At 48.6% G+C, this 19,374-nt stretch overlaps 7 protein-coding genes across 7 annotated transcripts; 3 read left to right on the top strand and 4 right to left on the bottom strand.

The window, feature by feature from the left end:
- Positions 1-328: 328 nt before the first annotated feature.
- BHQ10_006994 (uncharacterized protein) lies at positions 329-4,160 on the bottom strand (the record flags this gene model as incomplete). The annotated part of the gene is made up of 3 exons (XM_040879640.1): positions 329-2,595; positions 2,646-2,919; positions 3,171-4,160. 3 exons carry the CDS (start codon positions 4,158-4,160, stop codon positions 329-331), a joined length of 3,531 nt encoding a protein of 1,176 aa, XP_040735498.1.
- Positions 4,161-4,597: 437 nt separating this feature from the next.
- On the top strand, positions 4,598-6,472 carry BHQ10_006995 (uncharacterized protein; the record flags this gene model as incomplete). The annotated part of the gene is made up of 5 exons (XM_040879641.1): positions 4,598-5,099; positions 5,149-5,185; positions 5,249-5,368; positions 5,416-5,550; positions 5,605-6,472. The coding sequence occupies 5 exons, from the start codon at positions 4,598-4,600 to the stop codon at positions 6,470-6,472; spliced, it is 1,662 nt and encodes a 553-aa protein (XP_040735499.1).
- Positions 6,473-7,024: 552 nt separating this feature from the next.
- On the bottom strand, positions 7,025-8,793 carry BHQ10_006996 (uncharacterized protein; the record flags this gene model as incomplete). The annotated part of the gene is made up of 2 exons (XM_040879642.1): positions 7,025-8,284; positions 8,335-8,793. The coding sequence occupies 2 exons, from the start codon at positions 8,791-8,793 to the stop codon at positions 7,025-7,027; spliced, it is 1,719 nt and encodes a 572-aa protein (XP_040735500.1).
- Positions 8,794-9,948: 1,155 nt separating this feature from the next.
- Positions 9,949-12,113, top strand: BHQ10_006997 (uncharacterized protein; the record flags this gene model as incomplete). The annotated part of the gene is made up of 3 exons (XM_040879643.1): positions 9,949-11,716; positions 11,774-11,838; positions 11,901-12,113. 3 exons carry the CDS (start codon positions 9,949-9,951, stop codon positions 12,111-12,113), a joined length of 2,046 nt encoding a protein of 681 aa, XP_040735501.1.
- Positions 12,114-12,676: 563 nt separating this feature from the next.
- Positions 12,677-13,532, bottom strand: BHQ10_006998 (uncharacterized protein; the record flags this gene model as incomplete). Its single annotated transcript, XM_040879644.1, has 3 exons — positions 12,677-12,826; positions 12,880-13,369; positions 13,426-13,532. 3 exons carry the CDS (start codon positions 13,530-13,532, stop codon positions 12,677-12,679), a joined length of 747 nt encoding a protein of 248 aa, XP_040735502.1.
- A 1,111-nt stretch (positions 13,533-14,643) lies between these two features.
- On the bottom strand, positions 14,644-16,574 carry BHQ10_006999 (uncharacterized protein; the record flags this gene model as incomplete). Its single annotated transcript, XM_040879645.1, has 5 exons — positions 14,644-15,084; positions 15,133-15,561; positions 15,614-16,065; positions 16,115-16,302; positions 16,558-16,574. The coding sequence occupies 5 exons, from the start codon at positions 16,572-16,574 to the stop codon at positions 14,644-14,646; spliced, it is 1,527 nt and encodes a 508-aa protein (XP_040735503.1).
- A 1,584-nt stretch (positions 16,575-18,158) lies between these two features.
- Positions 18,159-19,265, top strand: BHQ10_007000 (uncharacterized protein; the record flags this gene model as incomplete). Its single annotated transcript, XM_040879649.1, has 1 exon — positions 18,159-19,265. The coding sequence occupies one exon, from the start codon at positions 18,159-18,161 to the stop codon at positions 19,263-19,265; it is 1,107 nt and encodes a 368-aa protein (XP_040735504.1).
- Positions 19,266-19,374: the final 109 nt, after the last annotated feature.

Raw genomic sequence — 19,374 nt, forward strand, 5'->3', positions numbered from 1 at the left:
AGGAATAATAATCGCGCTTTGTGAGGGGTGTGAATATTAAGTTGTCAACTGGTCCTCAGTAGATAGAGTATTGAATGAAGTAGAGCACTAAGGAGAATTTGTATAGAATTAAAACGTTATGAAGTAAGAAGCTAATAACAAGGAAAAGGTCGTAGACATGCGTGAGATTGGGGTATATCGGGGTATGGTATGTACTGTAAAGAGGCATCAAAATGCAAATTGCGAAGAATAAAGTGCAGAATAAAAAATGCGTGATGTGACCGAAATGTAATTTGCGATGATGACAGTCATGATTTTGCTTCGGTGAGAGAGGACGGCGGAAAGCTGTTCATCGCTCCTTTTCTAATCGCTCGCGTCGGCGGGATAGATGAGCTTCCAATTTTCGGATCTGCAGAGAAAGATTCTTCTTTTCTGCGTTGACGGCTAGCCAGGCTTCCATTCTCTCGCGAACGTGTTTCAGGGACCGCAGGACTGGTAGTGATGTTGTGGATTCCGACGATTCTTCTTGCTCCATGCATGCCCATCGCTCTGTGCACGGGTTCAACAAAAGGTCGAATACGTCGTTCCAAATTTCTCTGTCCCAGTAGCGCTTGAATGGTTCACGGATGCGGTATCGTTTCATTCCTGAGTTTCCATCTGCGTTGGTATCGGCGCTGGTATCTGCGTCGTCCATTGAAACCCGTCCACCGGATGAATTACGTCCGTTGTTGACGGGGACAGATTCGAGGTATTTACCAAAAAGCATCGCGTGAATCGTGCCTGCAACTCCGTACAAGTCGATCTGATATGTCCAAGGTCGCATTTCGCGTACTTCATTGCAGTCATGTTGACTCATCTCCCACTCCGCTATGAACTGAACGTCTGGTCGGAAGGCTTTCATGTCGATACCTCGGCCGAAATCAATTAAAGTGAGGCCCTTCTCTCGCCAGCCGCAGAGTCCACGAGCAGAGTAGTGGATTTCACTGGGGTCGGCTATGGAATCTTCATCTGCGAGGTCAAGGAGAGATTCAGCTGGAGGCGATTGCAATGACGACCTGCTCTTCTTATCCTCAAATCGAACTAGACAATTGTCGGGTTTGATATCTCCATGCAGTATACCGCAGGCATGAAGCGCTTCGACTGTGCGGAACAATTCCACAGAGAAGAACATAGCGAGTGCTTCGTCCATGCCAGCCTCTGAGTTCCCAGTGTTAGTGATAGCTTCTGTCCTTATGATATTGACCAGATCCAAGAGCGTGCCTTGTCCTTGATAGTCCTCTACCAAAAACGACTCGTCCCTGAATAGATGGAGCTCATGTGCTTTCACAATGCTCTCTGATGCCCGACAGTAGTAAGAGGAAGCACGTATACGATCATGCGTCAACTTGATCATGTAAAATTCCCAAGCGCTGGGAGGGTCTGTTTCAAGTTTGATGGCTTCAAGACTACGCCGCTGAAGATTTTGCTCGTGCTTTTGTTTGAGAGAGGAAGTGTTATTCCCTTCCGTATCGCTATCAGAAAGGTAGGAGTCAATGTCTTCCCCGCTTTCAGCAAGATAAACTGGAGCATAAGCGCCAGCACCGAGTTCGCGCCTGATTGCATAAGTCCTGCCACTGCCGGGAAAATTTAGTACTGGGGGAGTGGACGATAGTCTCTCGCTACCCTTTGTCGGTTTTTTCATGGATCTGGAGTATTTCATGATGTCTGCTGCATGTGCTCCAAAGCTCGATGAATGATCATAGTAGCCAGCGAAAGATGTAAGAGGCGGCTCAATCATCTTGAGGATCTTGCTGCGGATTGCTCTGTCACTTGGATCACATTGGGCATCCTTGATGATGCAGTCAGCGTTGGAGATTGCGAATGGCGCAACTTGCTTGACCGGAGTTCGTCGTAAAGTCTTCACGCCGAGGCTAGGTGACTGAACATCTCCGACATTCGCGTTCAACGCACCCGCATCCGGAGTGGCAAGCAATAGATCTCCAACTGGTGAGCCGGACGGAGTAAAATCAACCTCGGGAACTGTCTTGCAGGGCGTTTTGGTCTCGTAGTGCCGATTCCTTCCGGCCGTAAAGGAGGGTAAGGAAGACTCTGTCTTCTCGATAATGGGGGTCATAAAAGGGAGTCGGTTTTGAGCCATCATTGCGGCATCCCGATATGGACCAAGAGGTGGATTGTAGTCGTCTGGTATTTCAGGAATGTACTTGGTCTTAAAATCTTCGTCATCCGCATTCTCGACAAGTCCGTGTTCCGCAGAAGAGACATTGGGAATATGTTTGCTGGCAGTAAATTCCGTCCATTCGTCTTCATGTTCACTACCTTCGTCAATTGGTTCATCAACATCAACTCCTCTTGTCTCATCATCGTCAAATTCGCTTTGMCCTGCCGATATCCTGCCGGTGCCGGTGCTTTCGCCGCCACTTGTGTAATCGTCGTCCTCGTATTCACTATCCAAGAAGCTGTCGCCATGGTCTGCATTTTCAGTTTCGGTTTTCAAGGGCTGATTGAATATACTATAAATTTCATCTGTGGCGGCCCGAGTATGGAAGGTCATCGTTGGCTCAGAGTTGTTCTTCTTCTTTATCCTTGGTCCGGTTGGAGAATCCAGATTGGTTTTGACTATTCCTGTTAGCGTACGACATCCAGACATCCCACTGATGAGAACTTACTAGTCTGTGTTTCTCCAACCTCCTTGACTTTAATCTTTTTGACTTTGGATAACCTCCTATCTCGATGATCATCCTGTGAAGATTCTCCAAGAACAAGCTTTTGCTTCACATCTTGGGCAAGCAATCGGTCTGTACCTTCTTCCAAATCGGATGGCAAGCGTCCAGCAGCGTTAGTATGAATCTCTTTGAGTGGTTTCTTCGGCGTTGACCAGTCTTTCTGTAGCCATCCTCGACTGGCGGCTCGGAGCTCTTCGAAGCAAACCTCATTGTTGGGCTTTTTGTAGTCTGGGTAGACTGCTTCTAAATTGACAAAAACACGTTCTCTCCTACCAGTCCGAGGGTTTATGGCCTCTCTTACGTGATGTTGGGGTGTTTCGTTCCGTGATGGTTGGGTGTTTGATTCAGTTTGCACATTTGATTTTGACTGGATACATACAAGACAAAAAACCAAAGTCATGCCAGCAATTAGTCCTATGATCGTAAATATTTGGAATCCAGAGGGAAAGAGATTTACTCATGACTCACCTCATCTCTGAATACAGCCATTTTCTGGACCGGTACTGGTTTCTTCTCCTGCTTCAATGTCTCACCAACCCAAGGTTTGGCTTCCATTTCGTTTTCCTTGCGCCTGTCTCGAATCGACCCAATGCTATCCCAACCTTTCGACAAACTGCTCACTGGCGGTTGGTTAGAATCTGGATTATCCGAATCGGAAAACACAGCAAGCTTCTGTTTGCTGGACTTGGTAGCTGCACGACCCCCGGAGGCTCTAGGTTGAGGTGCTTGAGGGTCGGCAACCCGCGCGGTTGCGAATGGGTCAACTTTTGCCGCCAAGGCCGGCCGCACAGTCGGAAGAGCAGGGGAAGATGGTCCATCGCTGCCTTGAGGCTGTTGTTCTAATCGTGTCTGAAATTCGCCATATCTGCGTAGTAAGCGCTCCTGGGGACGTGCTTCGCGCTCAATGCCAAGCTTGTAGATTTCCTGCGCCTGAGCCCATCGTCCCGCACTCTCAAGCCAATTGGCGAATTCTTCGTAGAACAGGGCGAGGCCTTCCCCGACATGGTGGCGAGCCAAAAAGGAGAACGTCTCACGCGGCGCGTCTGAGAACAATCTGATATAATGAAGCCATAACCGGAGATATCGAGGGTCATTTCTATAGTGTGTTGAGTTTAGAAAGGCCTTTGTTGCTCGTTCCAGTAATGGCAGAAGCCCGGATTCTGCTGTTGCCTGTGCCGATGGGTATGCATTTATGGCCCATTTCACGTATCTGTCATATGCATCGAGTGGATCATCGGAGTCGGCGCTTGCTTGCAATTCAGCCTCGTATTCTTGTCGAATCGCGTCATTTAGGGTCCGGGTGTCATTCGGTGAGGGTGTGTTGTATTTGTCGCCGTTACTACCAGATGAGAATATTTGTGCCAGAGCCTTTGCGGATCTTCCACCTGGAAGAGATTGAACGTTCTCCTTCTGTGCCTCAATCACGTCGAAGTTGATCAGGTCTTCAGAGACCGGCATGTTGACGGTCGTCAGTCACGGATTTTCCCAGAATAGTCGATTTCCAGCAGTCCAATATAAACCTAAAAGCCGTGCCGTTCGGAAGTTCTTTGGTCCGTTCTGCTGTCTATGTTTGTTAGTGTCGAGTCGATTATCGTGTTGAGGAGAATAGTCGAAGTCTCGTGTTGATGGCGGGACAATAATTATTTCCTGGGTGGAAAGGGAAGGAGGACACATAGCCCGCGCTAGTGTTGCCGCGGTAACGGTCACGTGCATCATTTCAGTCCCCCAGCCCTGATACCAATCTTTATGAGCTTACACATCTGATGAGTCTTTGTGAAATGCTCTACCTAGACAACTGATCCAATCAATGCATTGTACCAGACGAAACATTTGAATCACCCTACTCACACTCATCCCTAGTATGCCCACGTTGTTTGATTTTCAAGGGCCTCATAATGCCTACACGAAATTCGCGTCCAACTTCGGATGCCCTCGCCTCGGCCGCTCAACATAATAGGAAACGAGCGTTGGAGGAGACTCCCGAAAATACATCGTCACCAAGACGACCAAAACGTACAAAGTCCACCGTCGATAGTTTTGCAGCGAAGCCAGACCCCTCACCCGCAAGTCAGACACCCAGTAAACCTGTAAAGCAGGTGAGCGCAAACAGCAATTCGACGGTCGCAGCCATAGACCTCAAGGAGGAGGAATCGTTTGAAGGCGATGATATAAAATCGTCGATTCATATCAAGAAGCAAAGATTGTCTACTACAGCACACGGTTCGGATACAAAGGTGAAGGAGAAAGTTGAGATTGAGGAAGAAGAAGACATAACGGCCGCAAAGTCTACAAAAAAGCGGAAGACAAAAGCCGAAAAAGAAGCAGAGATGCTCCCGCTCGCTGCTAGAACAAAGGGCCTACAGATGTTTGTAGGAGCTCACGTCAGCGCCGCCAAGGGTTGGTCAGTTCTATCCAATATCGTTTCAATGCGCTGAACATAGAACAGGGGTACAGAATTCCATCCTCAACAGTGTACATATCGGGTATGTCTATACATTTCCTTAATCATGTCTTTGAGCGGAGTCAGAACTGACAACGCTCATTAGAGGAAACGCCTTTGCGTTATTCTTGAAATCTCAGAGAAAATGGGAAAATCCACCCTTGCAAGATGAACATAAGCAGCAGTTCTTGAAATTTTGCATTGATCATGACTATGATGCAGCGAAGTCGGTTTCCCCTATACTGTCGCTCGAATTTTACTAACGTCAGTCAGATATGTCCTACCACATGGCTCCTATCTTGTAAACTTAGCACAAGAAGACGAAGCAAAGGCGAGTCAAGCCTATGACTCTTTTCTAGATGATCTGAAAAGATGCGAAAAGCTCGGTATCAGGCTCTATAACTTTCAGTATGTTCAGATTTCTACAAGTAGGTAGTGCATACCCACGTTAACAACTTAAAGTCCAGGAGCAGCGGGCCAAAGTACGGTGGAGTCAGCTATTTCACGACTCGCCAAATCGTTGACGAAAGCATTGGCTGCAACTGAAACCGTGACCCCGGTTTTAGAGACGATGTGCGGCCACGGAACGACTTTAGGCGGTGATCTTTCCGAGCTGGGAGCCGTGATCTCACAGATTCCGGAAAAGTACCACTCACGCATTGGAATTTGCATTGATACTTGCCACAGTTTCTCCTTCGGTTATGACCTGGTGACTCCTAACGGATTCAAGTCGTTTTTGCAGGATTTCGATGAAAAGATTGGATTGAAATTTCTGAGGGCACTACATCTTAACGACTCAAAGGCCCCGAAAGGTAGCAAACGTGATCTTCACGCAAATATCGGTACAGGCTTTCTAGGTCTCCGTGCTTTCCATAACGTCATGAACGAGGAGCGCTTTCAGGGACTTCCTATGATTCTCGAGACTCCTATTGACCGGCCTGCCCCTTCCAGCACATCAACAAAAGCCAAAGGACCTAGCAAATCTAAAAAGGAAGAAGATGAAGACGACGAGTCGTGCGGTAGTGATCATGATATCGACTCCCCCAAAAAGGCCAAAAAGGCGCGAAAAGCCCCTTCCTCACAAAACAAACTCGTTGAGGATAAAACTGTATGGGCCCGAGAGATCAAGTTGCTCGAGTCTTTGATAGGTATGGACCCCGAGAGCACAGAGTTTCGTACCTTGGAAACTCAGTTGTCTGAGCAAGGACGAGCAGAGAGACAAAAACATCAGGAGCAGTACGAGCGGAAACTCGAGACGGAGGCGAAGAAGAAGCAGAAGGAGCTCGAGAAAGGGCAGAAGAGTTTAGATAGTATATTCAAGAAGAAGTAGTCATCATGGATATAATGGTTGCAATGCATTCATGAAAACCTACAAATATGAATGGGAATTAAGAATTCAATGTTTTGAAGCAAGATATCATCCAAATCTAGGTACCATCTAGTTAATTTAATCATCTCGTACACCTCGACTGAACATGAAGCCATATCTAGAAAAGCCTGACCAACAACACCTATAAGATACAATCGTCAATCTTCTATAACCTCCGAAGACAAGAAAAGAAAAGAAAATAATAGAGACATCGAATACATCCACCATAAATATTTATATCAGCAAACACTCCGTTGACCTGAAGCGGGAGTAGAGGAAAGGAAATCTGTCATATTGCAACGTAACGTGCATGTCCATGCACAGGAATGAGAGACACACGCGGAGTAGATCAGAATCTAAGAATGTAATACATATATCGGGGGGTATAGGTTTGCATCATACACCAGTTGGTAAGTAATTTTAAATCAAAACACCAGTATGATGGATGGGAACAGGAAAAATTGGTATCTCGACAAACGCTTGTTATTGCAAAACAAACATGACGGCGGATTTTTATGCAGGATCAGATATGTTCATGGGTGAATGAGGGACAGATTGCGGTTGTTGTTGGGCTAGCTGTCCGACTCCTCCAGGTGCTGTATATGTTCCGCTGACGTGTACGGGAAATGAAAAACGGCCACGTCGGACGTCATTTCGTGGTGTAATGTTTACATTTTCGTCGCCTTCGCCGCTGCTAGAGGCAGTTTGGTCGTCGATATCTGCTTCATAGGTATCCCAATTGCTAGCGGTGTGGGGATTGTTGATGATTTCATGGTTTGGTGCTTGGCTCATTGCAATATGTTCGTCATTCGAGTCTCCCAAGTCGGGAGAGACGCTGTACTCCTCGACCTCCGTTTTTTTCTCTAGTTCTTGTCGTGCATCACGCCTCATTTTGCTGATTTTCATGTAGTTGTATGCTGCTATACTGGCAATGGTGACGAATAGACCAGATACATTTACTGGCGTCAACTTATCGTGGAAGATGACGCCCGCAGCACTGATAGTCACGACTTCCTTGAATATTCCGCATATACTCAAAGTCACCACAGAGGAACGTTTGAGTAGGGCAAACTCCGAGGCGATCATGCAGAATGCCAGAATTCCGGGAAATATCAGTAACACAATCCCATAGAACTGCCCACGTGCTTCTGCTAATGCTTTGATGCCTGCAATAATCTCGTTTGGTCCCTCAATGCCCAGCGCAATCGCAATCAATGCGATGAACATCACTGGTGTAAGAAAGAGCATCGTCGAGAATGGATTTGAAGTCGCCGGATGCCGAAGCAGAAGAATCTGTGTAAGACCCCATCTGAAACCCGAGAAGAAGGCAGAAGCAATGACCAAAGCAAAGCCCCGAGCATCAAAAGCCGTCTCTCCGGCGACCATCATAACGACTCCAAGGGTCATGGCAGCGATAACAAAAATGAGTTTGACTGACGGCGTTTCCAATCGGAAGACAAATGCAAAAAGGAGCACGAAAGCAAGTGCCGACGACTTGCACATGGTGAGAAATGTAAGAGATATATATTTCAAGGACATGTTGCCCAGTCCAATATCCAAGGAGGTAGCAGTGCCACAAGGGACTAAGCGGGTGAGATAAAAGGATTTTGTCATAATTGGTTCGATGGAGTTAGGCTGTCGTTTAGGACGAAGCGAGGGCACGAAGTAGAGTATGAGGGCGGCGAGCAGGAGTTGGACGAGCATATGTAAACTGGTCGTGAAAAGCGGGAAAGGAAAGACGACATCATCTTCTGAAAACATCCACTTATTATACTGTGGAATGATTAGTCAAGCTGTGTTGCACGCGGCCATTGTGTACTTACTATAGAAATTGACAATGAAAACAAATACCATAAACCTATTAGACCTGCATTGACCGCAAGTGCCGTCGCTACATTTTTATCCGCAACCACATTGCTCGTTTTGCCCTTGACGCCCGCAATCTTCGCATCTAATCGTCGTCGTTGTCGCTTGCGCCGTCGCCGCCGTTCATTTCTCTGCTTTGCCGTTAATCCGGTTTCTTCGTCATCGTGAATTCCGTCGTCGGAGTCATCTTCATCTGATTCTGCAATAGAGGATAGATCTGATGAATCAGTATGATCATGAATCAGGGATTGCTGCTCCTCGCCATTGGGTCCGTCTTCTTTAGGACTCAGACGACCTTCCCGGTCTGTGTAGGTGTCTGTCGAAACTGGGTGAAGCTGAGACGAACCCACTGCCGTCAGAACAGAGCTCCGGCGTCTATGATGGCCTGTGATATTTCTTGACGCACCAACCGCCATTTTGTTTTATAGTTTGGCGGAGGTATATTTTCAACGTTTCCGGTCAATCATCTGACGTCTGACGATAGGGGGGTCGGTCAAGTGTAATGCAGGATTGCCGCTGTCGACGATGGCGCGATACCAAAATCCTGTACTTGCCGATTATCAATTGACAGGTTAGTCAGTACTCCTCACTGCACGGCTGCAGAAAGCTGAGTCGTGTGTCACACAAAAAAAATGCGCCGAAGTCTGGCCGTCAATAGATAGGAACTAGATTTATGGAGACAAAGAAGCGGTCGCTCATGAGGGTATTTAGATGAAGAGAGAGAGATAGATAGTTAAAGAAATATTCCAAGGGAGTGACTGCTGCCCACCATGCAACTGAACAGAAAGGTAATCACCTACAATCGAGGCAGGTTGAGGCGGAATCGGGGGGTGAGGTGGTGGATGAAAAGCAGGACAATAACACTTCGTTATGTCTCCGGGGTATCCTGGACGCCCCTTTGGCCTTAGGTAGGATTGGGCTTGGCGGCGACGGCCAAGTAAGGCTCTCGGCAAGCTGATTGGGCGAGACTGCGGGCCATGCACAGCTCAAAGAGGACTAGCTCATTACCTTGGCGCTGGAACTCGGTTGATGCCTTGGGGCCTCGAGGCCTCGAAGTTTTGGCCTTAGGGTTATTGCTTTGTTCACCGCCTGCCGTTTGTGCTGTATTAGGGCAGGCAAAATGAACGACGTGGAATTGACATCCGACCTGAAAGTCAATCATTCATCCTGGAACGCTTCTTGATAGGGTGTTTGTCCCATAGAAATGCATGCTCGTGACTATGACAGCCGTGTCTTGGTCCACTTGAACGGAACTCACAGAGATCAGACCAGCCATTGTTGGCTATCGGCCTGCGGAGKAATCAGTGGAAAACCACTTGGGAACATGCTTATACTCTGTTCCTCGCCCTGAGCTGTTTTGCTATGATGATGCCATATTCTCGTCGTTGGCCGGAGTTCCCGGTCTTCTGGTATCCTCCGCTGAACAGTATATCTTGAGAATTGCCCGGGTTTCTCCCACCAGCCGTTGTATTGTCGACATCCTTCTCTAAGTTCAAGGTGTTTCGCAGGCCGGAAATCGATACTACCCATATTCTTCGGATCAGTCAGATCTTCATAGCCACATACTCATCATGCCTGCCCCAGGATATAAGGCAATTGAAGATTATGGCATTATCGGGGATATGCACACGGCTGCTCTCGTTAGCAAGGAGGGAAGTATGGACTTTCTCTGTTGGCCCGTCTTTGACTCGCCATCAGTCTTCTGTCGGCTGCTAGACAAAGATAAAGGCGGTCACTTCTGCATCCATGCCAATATCCCGCATGATGGGATGCCTCTGAGTAAGCAGAGATACCTCCCTTATACAAATATCCTGGAAACCCGATGGATCCATGAGCAGGGAGTCCTCAACCTGACGGACTTTTTCCCCGTTTCCAACCACAAGTCCCCCCAGTCTGACAGACACTTGTCCGGATACTGTGCCTGCACCGAGCCAGGCGGCAACCGCTGGAAGACTGGTGCCAAGCATTCGGGGATCATCCGTCGAGTGGAATGTAGTCGAGGTACCATGGGTGTCAAGGCGGAATTGTTCCCCGCATTCAATTACGCCCAGGATGGTCACACTGTTCGCTGCAACCTCCAGCCCGAGGAAGCAGACAAGCATGCGCAGACTGTATACTTTGAATCACCCCAAGAACGGCTTCAATTGGACATCTGGGTGGACAACAAAAGAGAGGGACAAGGTTCCCCCCGAGCTACGTACCGCCTCGAGAATAGATCAGGTCATTTGGGTCAAGGTCTTGTCGTTGATATGGAGATCCAGGAAGGACAGTCCATGATCTTTGTCCTCCATAGTCCTGAGAAAGCTCTACCGGGTCCTACGCAGCTTGCCTCTTACCTCTCACGACTTGAGTCAGAGACCTTCCAGTTTTGGACTGACTGGAGCCACAAGTGCACATTCCGCGGCCACTATCGCGAGACTGTAGAGAGAAGTCTCCTCATTCTGAAGTTGTTGACCTACAAACCTACGGGAGCCGTTATAGCAGCGCCAACATTCTCACTACCAGAAAACATCGGCGGCTCTCGTAACTGGGACTACAGATACTCCTGGGTCCGTGACACATCCTTCACTCTGTATGCATTTCTGAAGAACGGCTACGACGAAGAAGCCGAAGCATACATTACCTTCATCTTCGACCGTGTCTTCCCGCCCTTGACCCAAAAGGAGTATACAAAGGAGTCAAACCGGCCCTTCTTGCCGATAATGTTCACAATCAGAGGAGACTCTGAAATCCCAGAATTTGAACTAAACCACATGGACGGATATCGCGGTAGCAAGCCCGTCCGTATCGGCAACGCGGCAGCCTTCCACACACAGCTGGACATTTACGGTGAACTCATGGACAGTATCTACATGTACAGCAACCACGCCAAACCAATCCAGTACGATCAATGGCTCGGCATTCGTCGCATGATCAATTACGTGATCCAAGTCCGCGATGAACCGGACATGTCCATTTGGGAAGTCCGCGGTAAACCGCAACACTTTCTCTACTCCAAAATGCTCCTCTGGGTTGCGCTCGATCGCGGCGTGCGTTTAGCAGACAGGCATTCCACACTCCCCTGTCCCGATAAGCAGCAATGGATCCGCGTCCGTGATGATTTGTACGACGAAATTATGGACAAGGGCTTCAACGAGGAGAAGGGATTCTTCTGCCAGAGCTATGAGAACACTGAAGTCGTCGATGCGGCCCTCATGATTGCGCCGTTGGTGCTGTTTGTGGAGCCGAATGATCGGAGGTTTTTGAGTACGCTGGTTAAGGTGTTGGAACCGCCCGAGAAGTCGGGGTTGACGAGTGCCAGTATGGTGTTTAGATATGATCATGAGAAGGCTCAAGATGGTATGCCTCCCCTCTCCTCCTTTTCTTCTCGACGACCCTTGCTGACCTAGCGCATAGGCGTCGGCGGCCGCGAAGGGGCCTTTATCATGATCACCTTCTGGGCTATAGAGTCCATGTTCCGGGTAGCCCCCCCATCCCTCCCCTTACTACCCTAAGAAACCTTACTAACGACGGAAAAAAAAAGGCATCAAAATACACCGACACCCTCCCCAACGGTGACGACATCCGACGCAAAGCAATCGCCAGCTTCGACAACGTGCTCTCCTTCGCGAACCACTTGGGAATCTTTTCCGAAGAAGTGGCCATCAGTGGCGAGGCAATGGGCAATGTGCCGCAGGCGTTTAGTCATTTGTCGTGTATCAGTGCTGCGATGAATTTGCCTGAGGTTCGTCATTAGATCCTCATCTGGGGGAGACAAAATTGGTAAGAAAGAAAAAAAGAAAAGAACAGATTGAATGAATATGTGATACTAGATTGATATAGAATTTGCTAGGCATACTTGAGTAATATTTAATGGTTTTATGTTTTGTTGCTCTACGTCAGGAAGCGATTGAATGTTTAATTTGTATTCTCATTTTCCTCATATGGCCTCTCCAGATATATTGATGGTCTTCATCAAAAGACTCTTCTGTTTTCTCCTTTTCTCTTCTCTAGCGGCTCAATATCTCTCGTGAAATAGATGATACCACATAGCTTATAGCATAGTGTTCAACGACTAGAACCAACTCATATTACAGCACGATTTGCCATGAGACAATCACTGTATACTGCATCGGTTCGCTCGTTTCCTTGAATCCATAGGTGAAGTGTGATTTTTGACATCCCCCAATCATGGCTCGTGTCACTCGGCGGTAGAAATGTATCCTCAGCTATACTTCTGTAAGAGCTTCGACACGACTGGCTTTCGAAGCGAGGGGCTAGACCAGCATCGGTGGTGTAGCCCTATTCGATGTATATTATCTAACCACCTTTCCTCGGTGTGGGAACAGGCGAGTTATCAAAGCGACTGGGTACTGCAACTCGGTCTCTACTCTGTCGAGCGAATTGATTGGTGCTCCCGATCGCGGCGCTTGCGTTGCGGAGTTCGATCTTCTTACGTTCCATTTCCAACTGTAACACGAATTAGTACGCCAACAAGAAGCAAGCGATGCACATGTACGAACCACTTTGCGCACACGACTCAGTGCAGCAGAATCATTCGCAACCAGAGCCCGGCAATCATCCACCCGATAAGGTTTGGCGATAACAACGGCGTCCGCAACAACGATGCTAGTGCCATCCCATCGCGCAGGCATGGTGCGGCTAAAAGCATCAAAGATATCCTGTGCCTCCCGTGTCACGCCCTTACCGCGCCTAGCTTCAGCTTCTTGCAACTTTGCTATGGCGCTGGCCTCTCGCGCTTTCAGAGCACGGGTCTCTAGAGCTTGAAGCGCAGGAGCTCCGTCGACGACACTTGGTGCGGGAGAAATGACTTGGAAGGATTGAATGCGAGATGCGGGTATAATATGGTAGTCTCCAGACTGGTTCGGGCTGGTAGGGTTTGGCGAGGTTTGAGTGGAGGTGTTGATGGCAACGAGGTTCGTTATAGGGCAGGCGGTAAAAAGAGTACCTTCGATGGTGGATGTGTTTGGAGCTGCTGTTGTGACGCGAATGCTATAATTGAACACTTAGAGTTGTCCACAAGCCTCAATTTCTTCCAGAGTACGTACCGTGCACCGATCGCTTTGCTTAATGCTTCGTCCGTCGGGGCGGCTGCACCAGAGCCCGTCGCTTGCTGAGTTTTGGCGTTCATACTTTGGCGCTTCGTATCAGCCATGAATTATGATTTTTGGAGATAGCCTCTCGTTTTGCTGGATATAGCACTGTCCGTTCGATCGATGTCTCAAAAGCAAATCAACGTGCTTCGTCGGCTAAGACACAAAAAGCAATGACGGATCGTTTCCACTACCACGCACCAAGACACCTCGAGTGTATTATTCGTCGTGCCGGCAAATAAAACGGTACAGATGCGAAAGACCCGTCAAAGTAAGAAAGAAATGCTGTCGAGAAAGGAGCGACTAAAAACAAAGAATTTGCGTCGACGAAGCAAAAGGGGAACTGAGGGAATTAGAACAGACTTGCTAAATCAGAAGCTGCGAAAATGAATCAAGAGAACAAAAACGAAAGAAAAGGCACAAGTCGTCTGAATATAGAGAAAGGGAGGAGGGATCAAACTCCTCTAGTGGTGATGGAGGAGGAGGAGAGCATGCGACGTTGGCGCAACAGCAAGAAGGAAAGCGAGAGAGAGTCATTGTGCCCGGTTCGATGTCGGCCCGATCATTGGTCCATGATTTAGTGGAGGCTTACATTATAATTTAATTATCGACTATGTCGACGACATCTCTGGATCACATGTCGGATTATTGAACGATATTACTACATTTCTTCATTTTACAGCGCAGTAAAAAGAACCTCCATCCATTCGACTAGTAATAGAAATACGCGTGCATCAATCGAAGGATTCCTGCCATAAGGCATCAAAGCTTCGACATACGAGCGAAAAGATCTCACTATGTTCTCTCGGAGAAAAGAAAGGGAACAAATCTAGTCCTTATCCAAGTCCATACTTATCAACGTAGATATTCATCTAGATTAGCTGGGTAATGATCTACCTAAGCCGAAATGATACACGCACTCTACGACAATATTGAACTCAGAAACTAAAAGCCATCATTTAACTTCTTACTGTGACAGAATATGAACACATCAATCATTAACTATACGGATCGTTCGTTCGTAAAGAACGTGCGCACTATGAGCACTCTAAATACACGGCAAACACGTTCGTTCTCAAAATTTCTAAATATGGTTTCCACCTGGGAAATGACAGTCTTTTTTGTTCCTTCTCCCATTTCTGGAGCCCGTTATAATCATGCGCAATCAACTTCTTAAACAATGTAGGTGGATGCAGAAACGTCACCACCACGGCCAGTCCAGTTAACGTGGATATCCTTGCCCTCGGGGTAGGTGGAGCTGGCGAACTCGGGCTTGATGCGGAAAGTGTGGGCACCGAAGTAGTCACGCTGGGCCTGGAGGAGGTTGGCAGGGAGCTCCTTGGTGCGGTAGCCGTCGTAGAAGCTGAGGGCAGTGCTGAAAGCAGGGGTGGGAATACCCCAGAGGGCACCCTTGCTGACAACGTCTCTCCAGCCAGCCTGAGCGTTGTGGATAGCCTTGTTGAAGAAGTCATCGAACAAGAGGTTCTCGAGGTCGGGGTTTTTGCGGTAAGCGCTGGTGATATCCTTCAAGAAAACGGAGCGGATAATGCAGCCACCACGCCACATGAGGGCAATGGAAGGCTTGTTGAGCTTCCAGCCGTATTCCTTGGCGGCCTTTTACGGTCAGCTTGTCTCAAAGGTAGAGATGATAAAAGTACGTACATTCTGGATAAGCATGAAACCTTGGGCGTAGGAGATAATCTTGGAAGCGTACAAAGCTTGCTCAAGGTTGTCAATGAAAGCCTGCTTGTCACCTTCAAACTTGGGGGTAGGGCCGCCGAGGACGCTGCTGGCACGGACACGCTCGTCTTTAATAGCAGAAAGACAGCGAGAGAAGACAGCTTCACCGATAAGAGTGACAGGCATGCCGAGGTCGAGGGCGTTGATGGCAGTCCACTTTCCGGTACCCTTCTGACCGGCCTTGTCGAGGATCTTCTCGACGAGGGCTGTGCCGTCCTCATCGTTGTACTTGAGAATATCACGGGTGATCTCAATCAGGAAGGAGTCGAGGACACCCTTGTTCCACTTGTCGAAAACTTCGCCGATCTCGTTGGGGCTAAGACCAACACCGCGCTTGAGGATATCGTATGCCTGTCGATATCATTAGTCATGAGCCTTCTAAACGTAAAAGGATACAACTCACTTCGGTAATCAATTGCATGTCACCATACTCAATACCGTTGTGAACCATCTTGACGTAGTGACCGGCACCTTCGTCACCGACCCAGTCACAGCAAGCCTCGCCGTCGCTCTTGGCGGCGATGCTCTGGAAGACATCCTTGATGTAAGGCCAGGCCTCTTCGTTACCACCGGGCATGAGGGAGGGTCCGTAACGAGCACCCTCCTCACCACCAGAGACACCAGAACCGACGAAACGGATACCCTTGGAGGCGAGGTACTTGGTGCGGCGGTTGGAGTCAGGGAAGTGGGAGTTACCACCGTCGATGATAATATCTCCCTTTTCGAGGTGTGGGAGGATGGACTCAATGAAGTCATCGACGGGCTTACCGGCCATGACAAGGAGCATAACGCGACGAGGCTTCTTCAACTTGGAGCAGAATTCCTCGATGGAGTGAGCACCGACGACGGACTTGCCTACTCTCGTTAGCTCCTAAAATAACGTTGTTTGTCGGATTTGACATACCCTTGGCCTCGTTGGCAAGGAAGCGGTCGACCTTGGAAACGGTACGGTTGTAAGCAACAACGGTGAAACCGTGGTCAGCAGCGTTCAAGATCAGGTTCTGACCCATGACGGCCAGACCGATGAGGCCGAAATCACCACTAGGTTCAGGCCGCGCCGGAGCGCCGACATTAATGCCGGCGAGGCGCGCGCTGAGGTCAGTCAATTGATCATGTAGGGGAAGATTTGCGAGATAGAACTTGATGCGAGGGGAAAGATGCAAGCGTGTCATCAGATCTCACGATGAGCTGATTGCAACGCAATGCGATTTTGAACAATTAAAATAGGCAGCGACTAAGCTTGATGGAAACATCGTAGCATATAACCGCCCTCTTATGTTGTTGAGTGAGGACAACGGGTTGATCAATGATGGCGGGGAAGCTGGCGGAAATGGAGGGGCTACTTACACAGCTTGGTCGGCCATGACGACAGATATAACAAGGTTTGTTTATAAGGAGAAGAAGAGAGTAATCGAATGACGCTGTAGAATTAATCCACAGAGTAATCGTGATGTGAGGAAAGAGGAATGGATGGTTGGAGAGGATGGTGAGGGGAGAGAGAAAAATAGAAGGGAGAAAAACGGAGCGTCAGAGGTTATCGGGTGAAAAGGGCAGGTAGGAGGTAATATTAATCAGCTGGGAGGCTGTTACAGAACAGGGAAGGAAGGAGTCCTATCTGAGGCTTGCTGGTTTCTCTGGGCTACGGCTGCTAACAGCTTGCTCTTACACATCGAATCTGCTAAACCCATTCCTCCACATTCCGTGAAGCTAGTTGGTCGCCGCTGCTTTACAGAATGCTCGAGAGTTTATTCAGATCCTCCCCTCCACGGAGACCGGGCTGGACGGAGTCAGTCACGGAGGAAGCGGAATCGTAGGCATCTCATTGCCGTCATCTTGTACGTACGTAGTATGTACTAGTATGATGGTGGGACCGTTTTTTCGCTCACCACGGCGGGGCAGTTGATTTCCGCTGGGACCGTTTTCAATTTCCACCATACAAAGCGTGGGAGTCTGTAAGATAAGTGGGATGCGCTGTACTGATTACACCGTACTTACTACGTAGGACAAAGCCTCCAAGCAATTGCTATTTTCCTTATGGCAAGTTGTATCGACACAATACGGCAGGCTCCCGCATGACGTACATGGTATCACCACTGGAACATCAACAGTCTCAAACACCTCTCAATACCTTCACCGCGAACAATTGTATTATTACTTGAAGAAAGCCAGAAAAAACGCAAAAGCAACTCTTCAATTGCCGACAGTCGGATATCTCGCCGGGAGACAATGGTCCGGAAAAAGAGCGTTGCCGCCGCGGATTTGGAGGGGTAGAGGAGGATGACTACTGCGTACAGTAATACTAACTAACATCACCACCACACTAAGTCGCTGCACGGGCGACACCCAGGCTTTCTCGCCGTCCCGGTGAGTACCTTAGTCCACATACTCCATACAGATTTTAGTAGCCTATTTATCCGACTGTATCGGCTAATCAACTCGACATTGGAACTAGAGTGTACTCCGTGTACTCCGTAGCCGTTATCGTAATAAGTTACTAATAAAGACCATCGAGACACGAGAAAGTGATTCATGCTGAAATCATGTCTAAATGATGACCAATCAGCACGACGCTGAGTCATCAGACCTGGCCAGCGCCAAGCTTGATGCCAAGACTCCGACGCTAACGCCTCTACAGCCAGCAAAATCTTTTTTCCGTTATTCTATGGCTTTCCTCGCCAGAACTCGCGATAACGTGGATAAGGGAAGGAATATTCTCAATCTTGAAATTGCTATCTAAGAGTTGCTCGTCGTTCATCACTGAAACTCTCTCATATCTGATCTGATCAAGAGCATAACGCGTCATCGTATCATACTGCCGACGCGACCACTTCATCTGACATCGAAATCATAGTGCGTCTTCTGGTCTGAAGGTACGTTACTGTCTATCAGCTTGCAAGGCTGCAAGCACCTAGCACAAGCACACGCTTTGATTGAACGAGTCGTTCATCATGTCCTTGCCACCACCTCCAGGTCCTAAACAACCTTCTTCTCTCCCACCGCGTCCGCCGTCGTCATTCAAACCAGCCTATTCCTCCGCGCCTTCCTATTCATCTCCTGGCACTAGTGCCGCTTCCACAGCTAGTCATGGCGCAAGACCAGCTGCTTTCACGGCCTTTGCGCCTCGCGCGGTAGCTTCGAGTCAACCGTACCGAAGCAGTCCTGCTGTTTCCGCCGCGCCTCAACCTAGTACGACATACCAACAACCAGCAGCACCGGGCTATTCGTCCACTTACCAGAACCCGCAACAGTCTTATCAAGCAGGCGCACAGCCATACTACGGTCAGCAATCTGGATACGGTGACGGTCAATATGGCGCCTCTGCTGTGCCTCAGATCGCCAACCCATTCCCGATCCCCGGGCAGGGACGTGATGGTGGTGTGGACCCCGAGATGGAAGCTCAAATTGCGCAATGGCAAAGCGCATACATGAATACAAGCGAAGATGGTTCAGCAGCTACGGGCCAGGCAAAATTAAGAAGCCGCCCTACACATTCTACCGCCAGCGCAACAATCTCAGGCACACCTACATACAGCGGCACCGCTTCACATACACCTGTCCCTACTCAACCGGATTCCAAAACAGTTGTTCGTCAAGGAGGCGGTCAGACTTGGACAGATTCCACCCTCCTAGAATGGGATCCGGCTCATTTCCGACTTTTCGTCGGTAACCTCGCAGGCGAGGTCACCGATGATTCATTGAAAAAGGCATTCGCCAGATACCCATCGATTCAAAAGGCGCGCGTTATTCGCGACAAACGGACGGAGAAGAGTAAAGGATATGGATTTGTCAGTTTCAGCGATGGAGACGATTATTTCAAGGCTGCGCGAGAAATGCAGGGGAAATATATTGGTTCGCATCCTGTTCTTTTGCGGCGAGCGATGACGGAGGTTCGGCCTGTGCAGGATAAGAGGGACAAGAAGGGGAAGAAGGGTGGATATGGAGGAGGAGGAAGTGGTAAGAATCAACCGCACGGTACGGTGGGTGGAGGGAAACCGAAGGGAGATGGTGTGAAGAAACAGGGTTATACCAGGGGTGGGTTGAAGATTCTTGGTTGAGTAAGTGTATTATATGCATCTAGTGGATAATCAAAACTTAATGTTCTTCTAGCACCTTTCATGTCTATATATGTAGGTTGAGTCGTCGACATAGAGGTCAAGCATAGAC

The sequence above is a fragment of the Talaromyces amestolkiae genome, assembly GCF_001896365.1.
Source record: "Talaromyces amestolkiae strain CIB chromosome Unknown scaffold14.1, whole genome shotgun sequence".
Lineage (NCBI taxonomy): Eukaryota > Fungi > Ascomycota > Eurotiomycetes > Eurotiales > Trichocomaceae > Talaromyces > Talaromyces amestolkiae.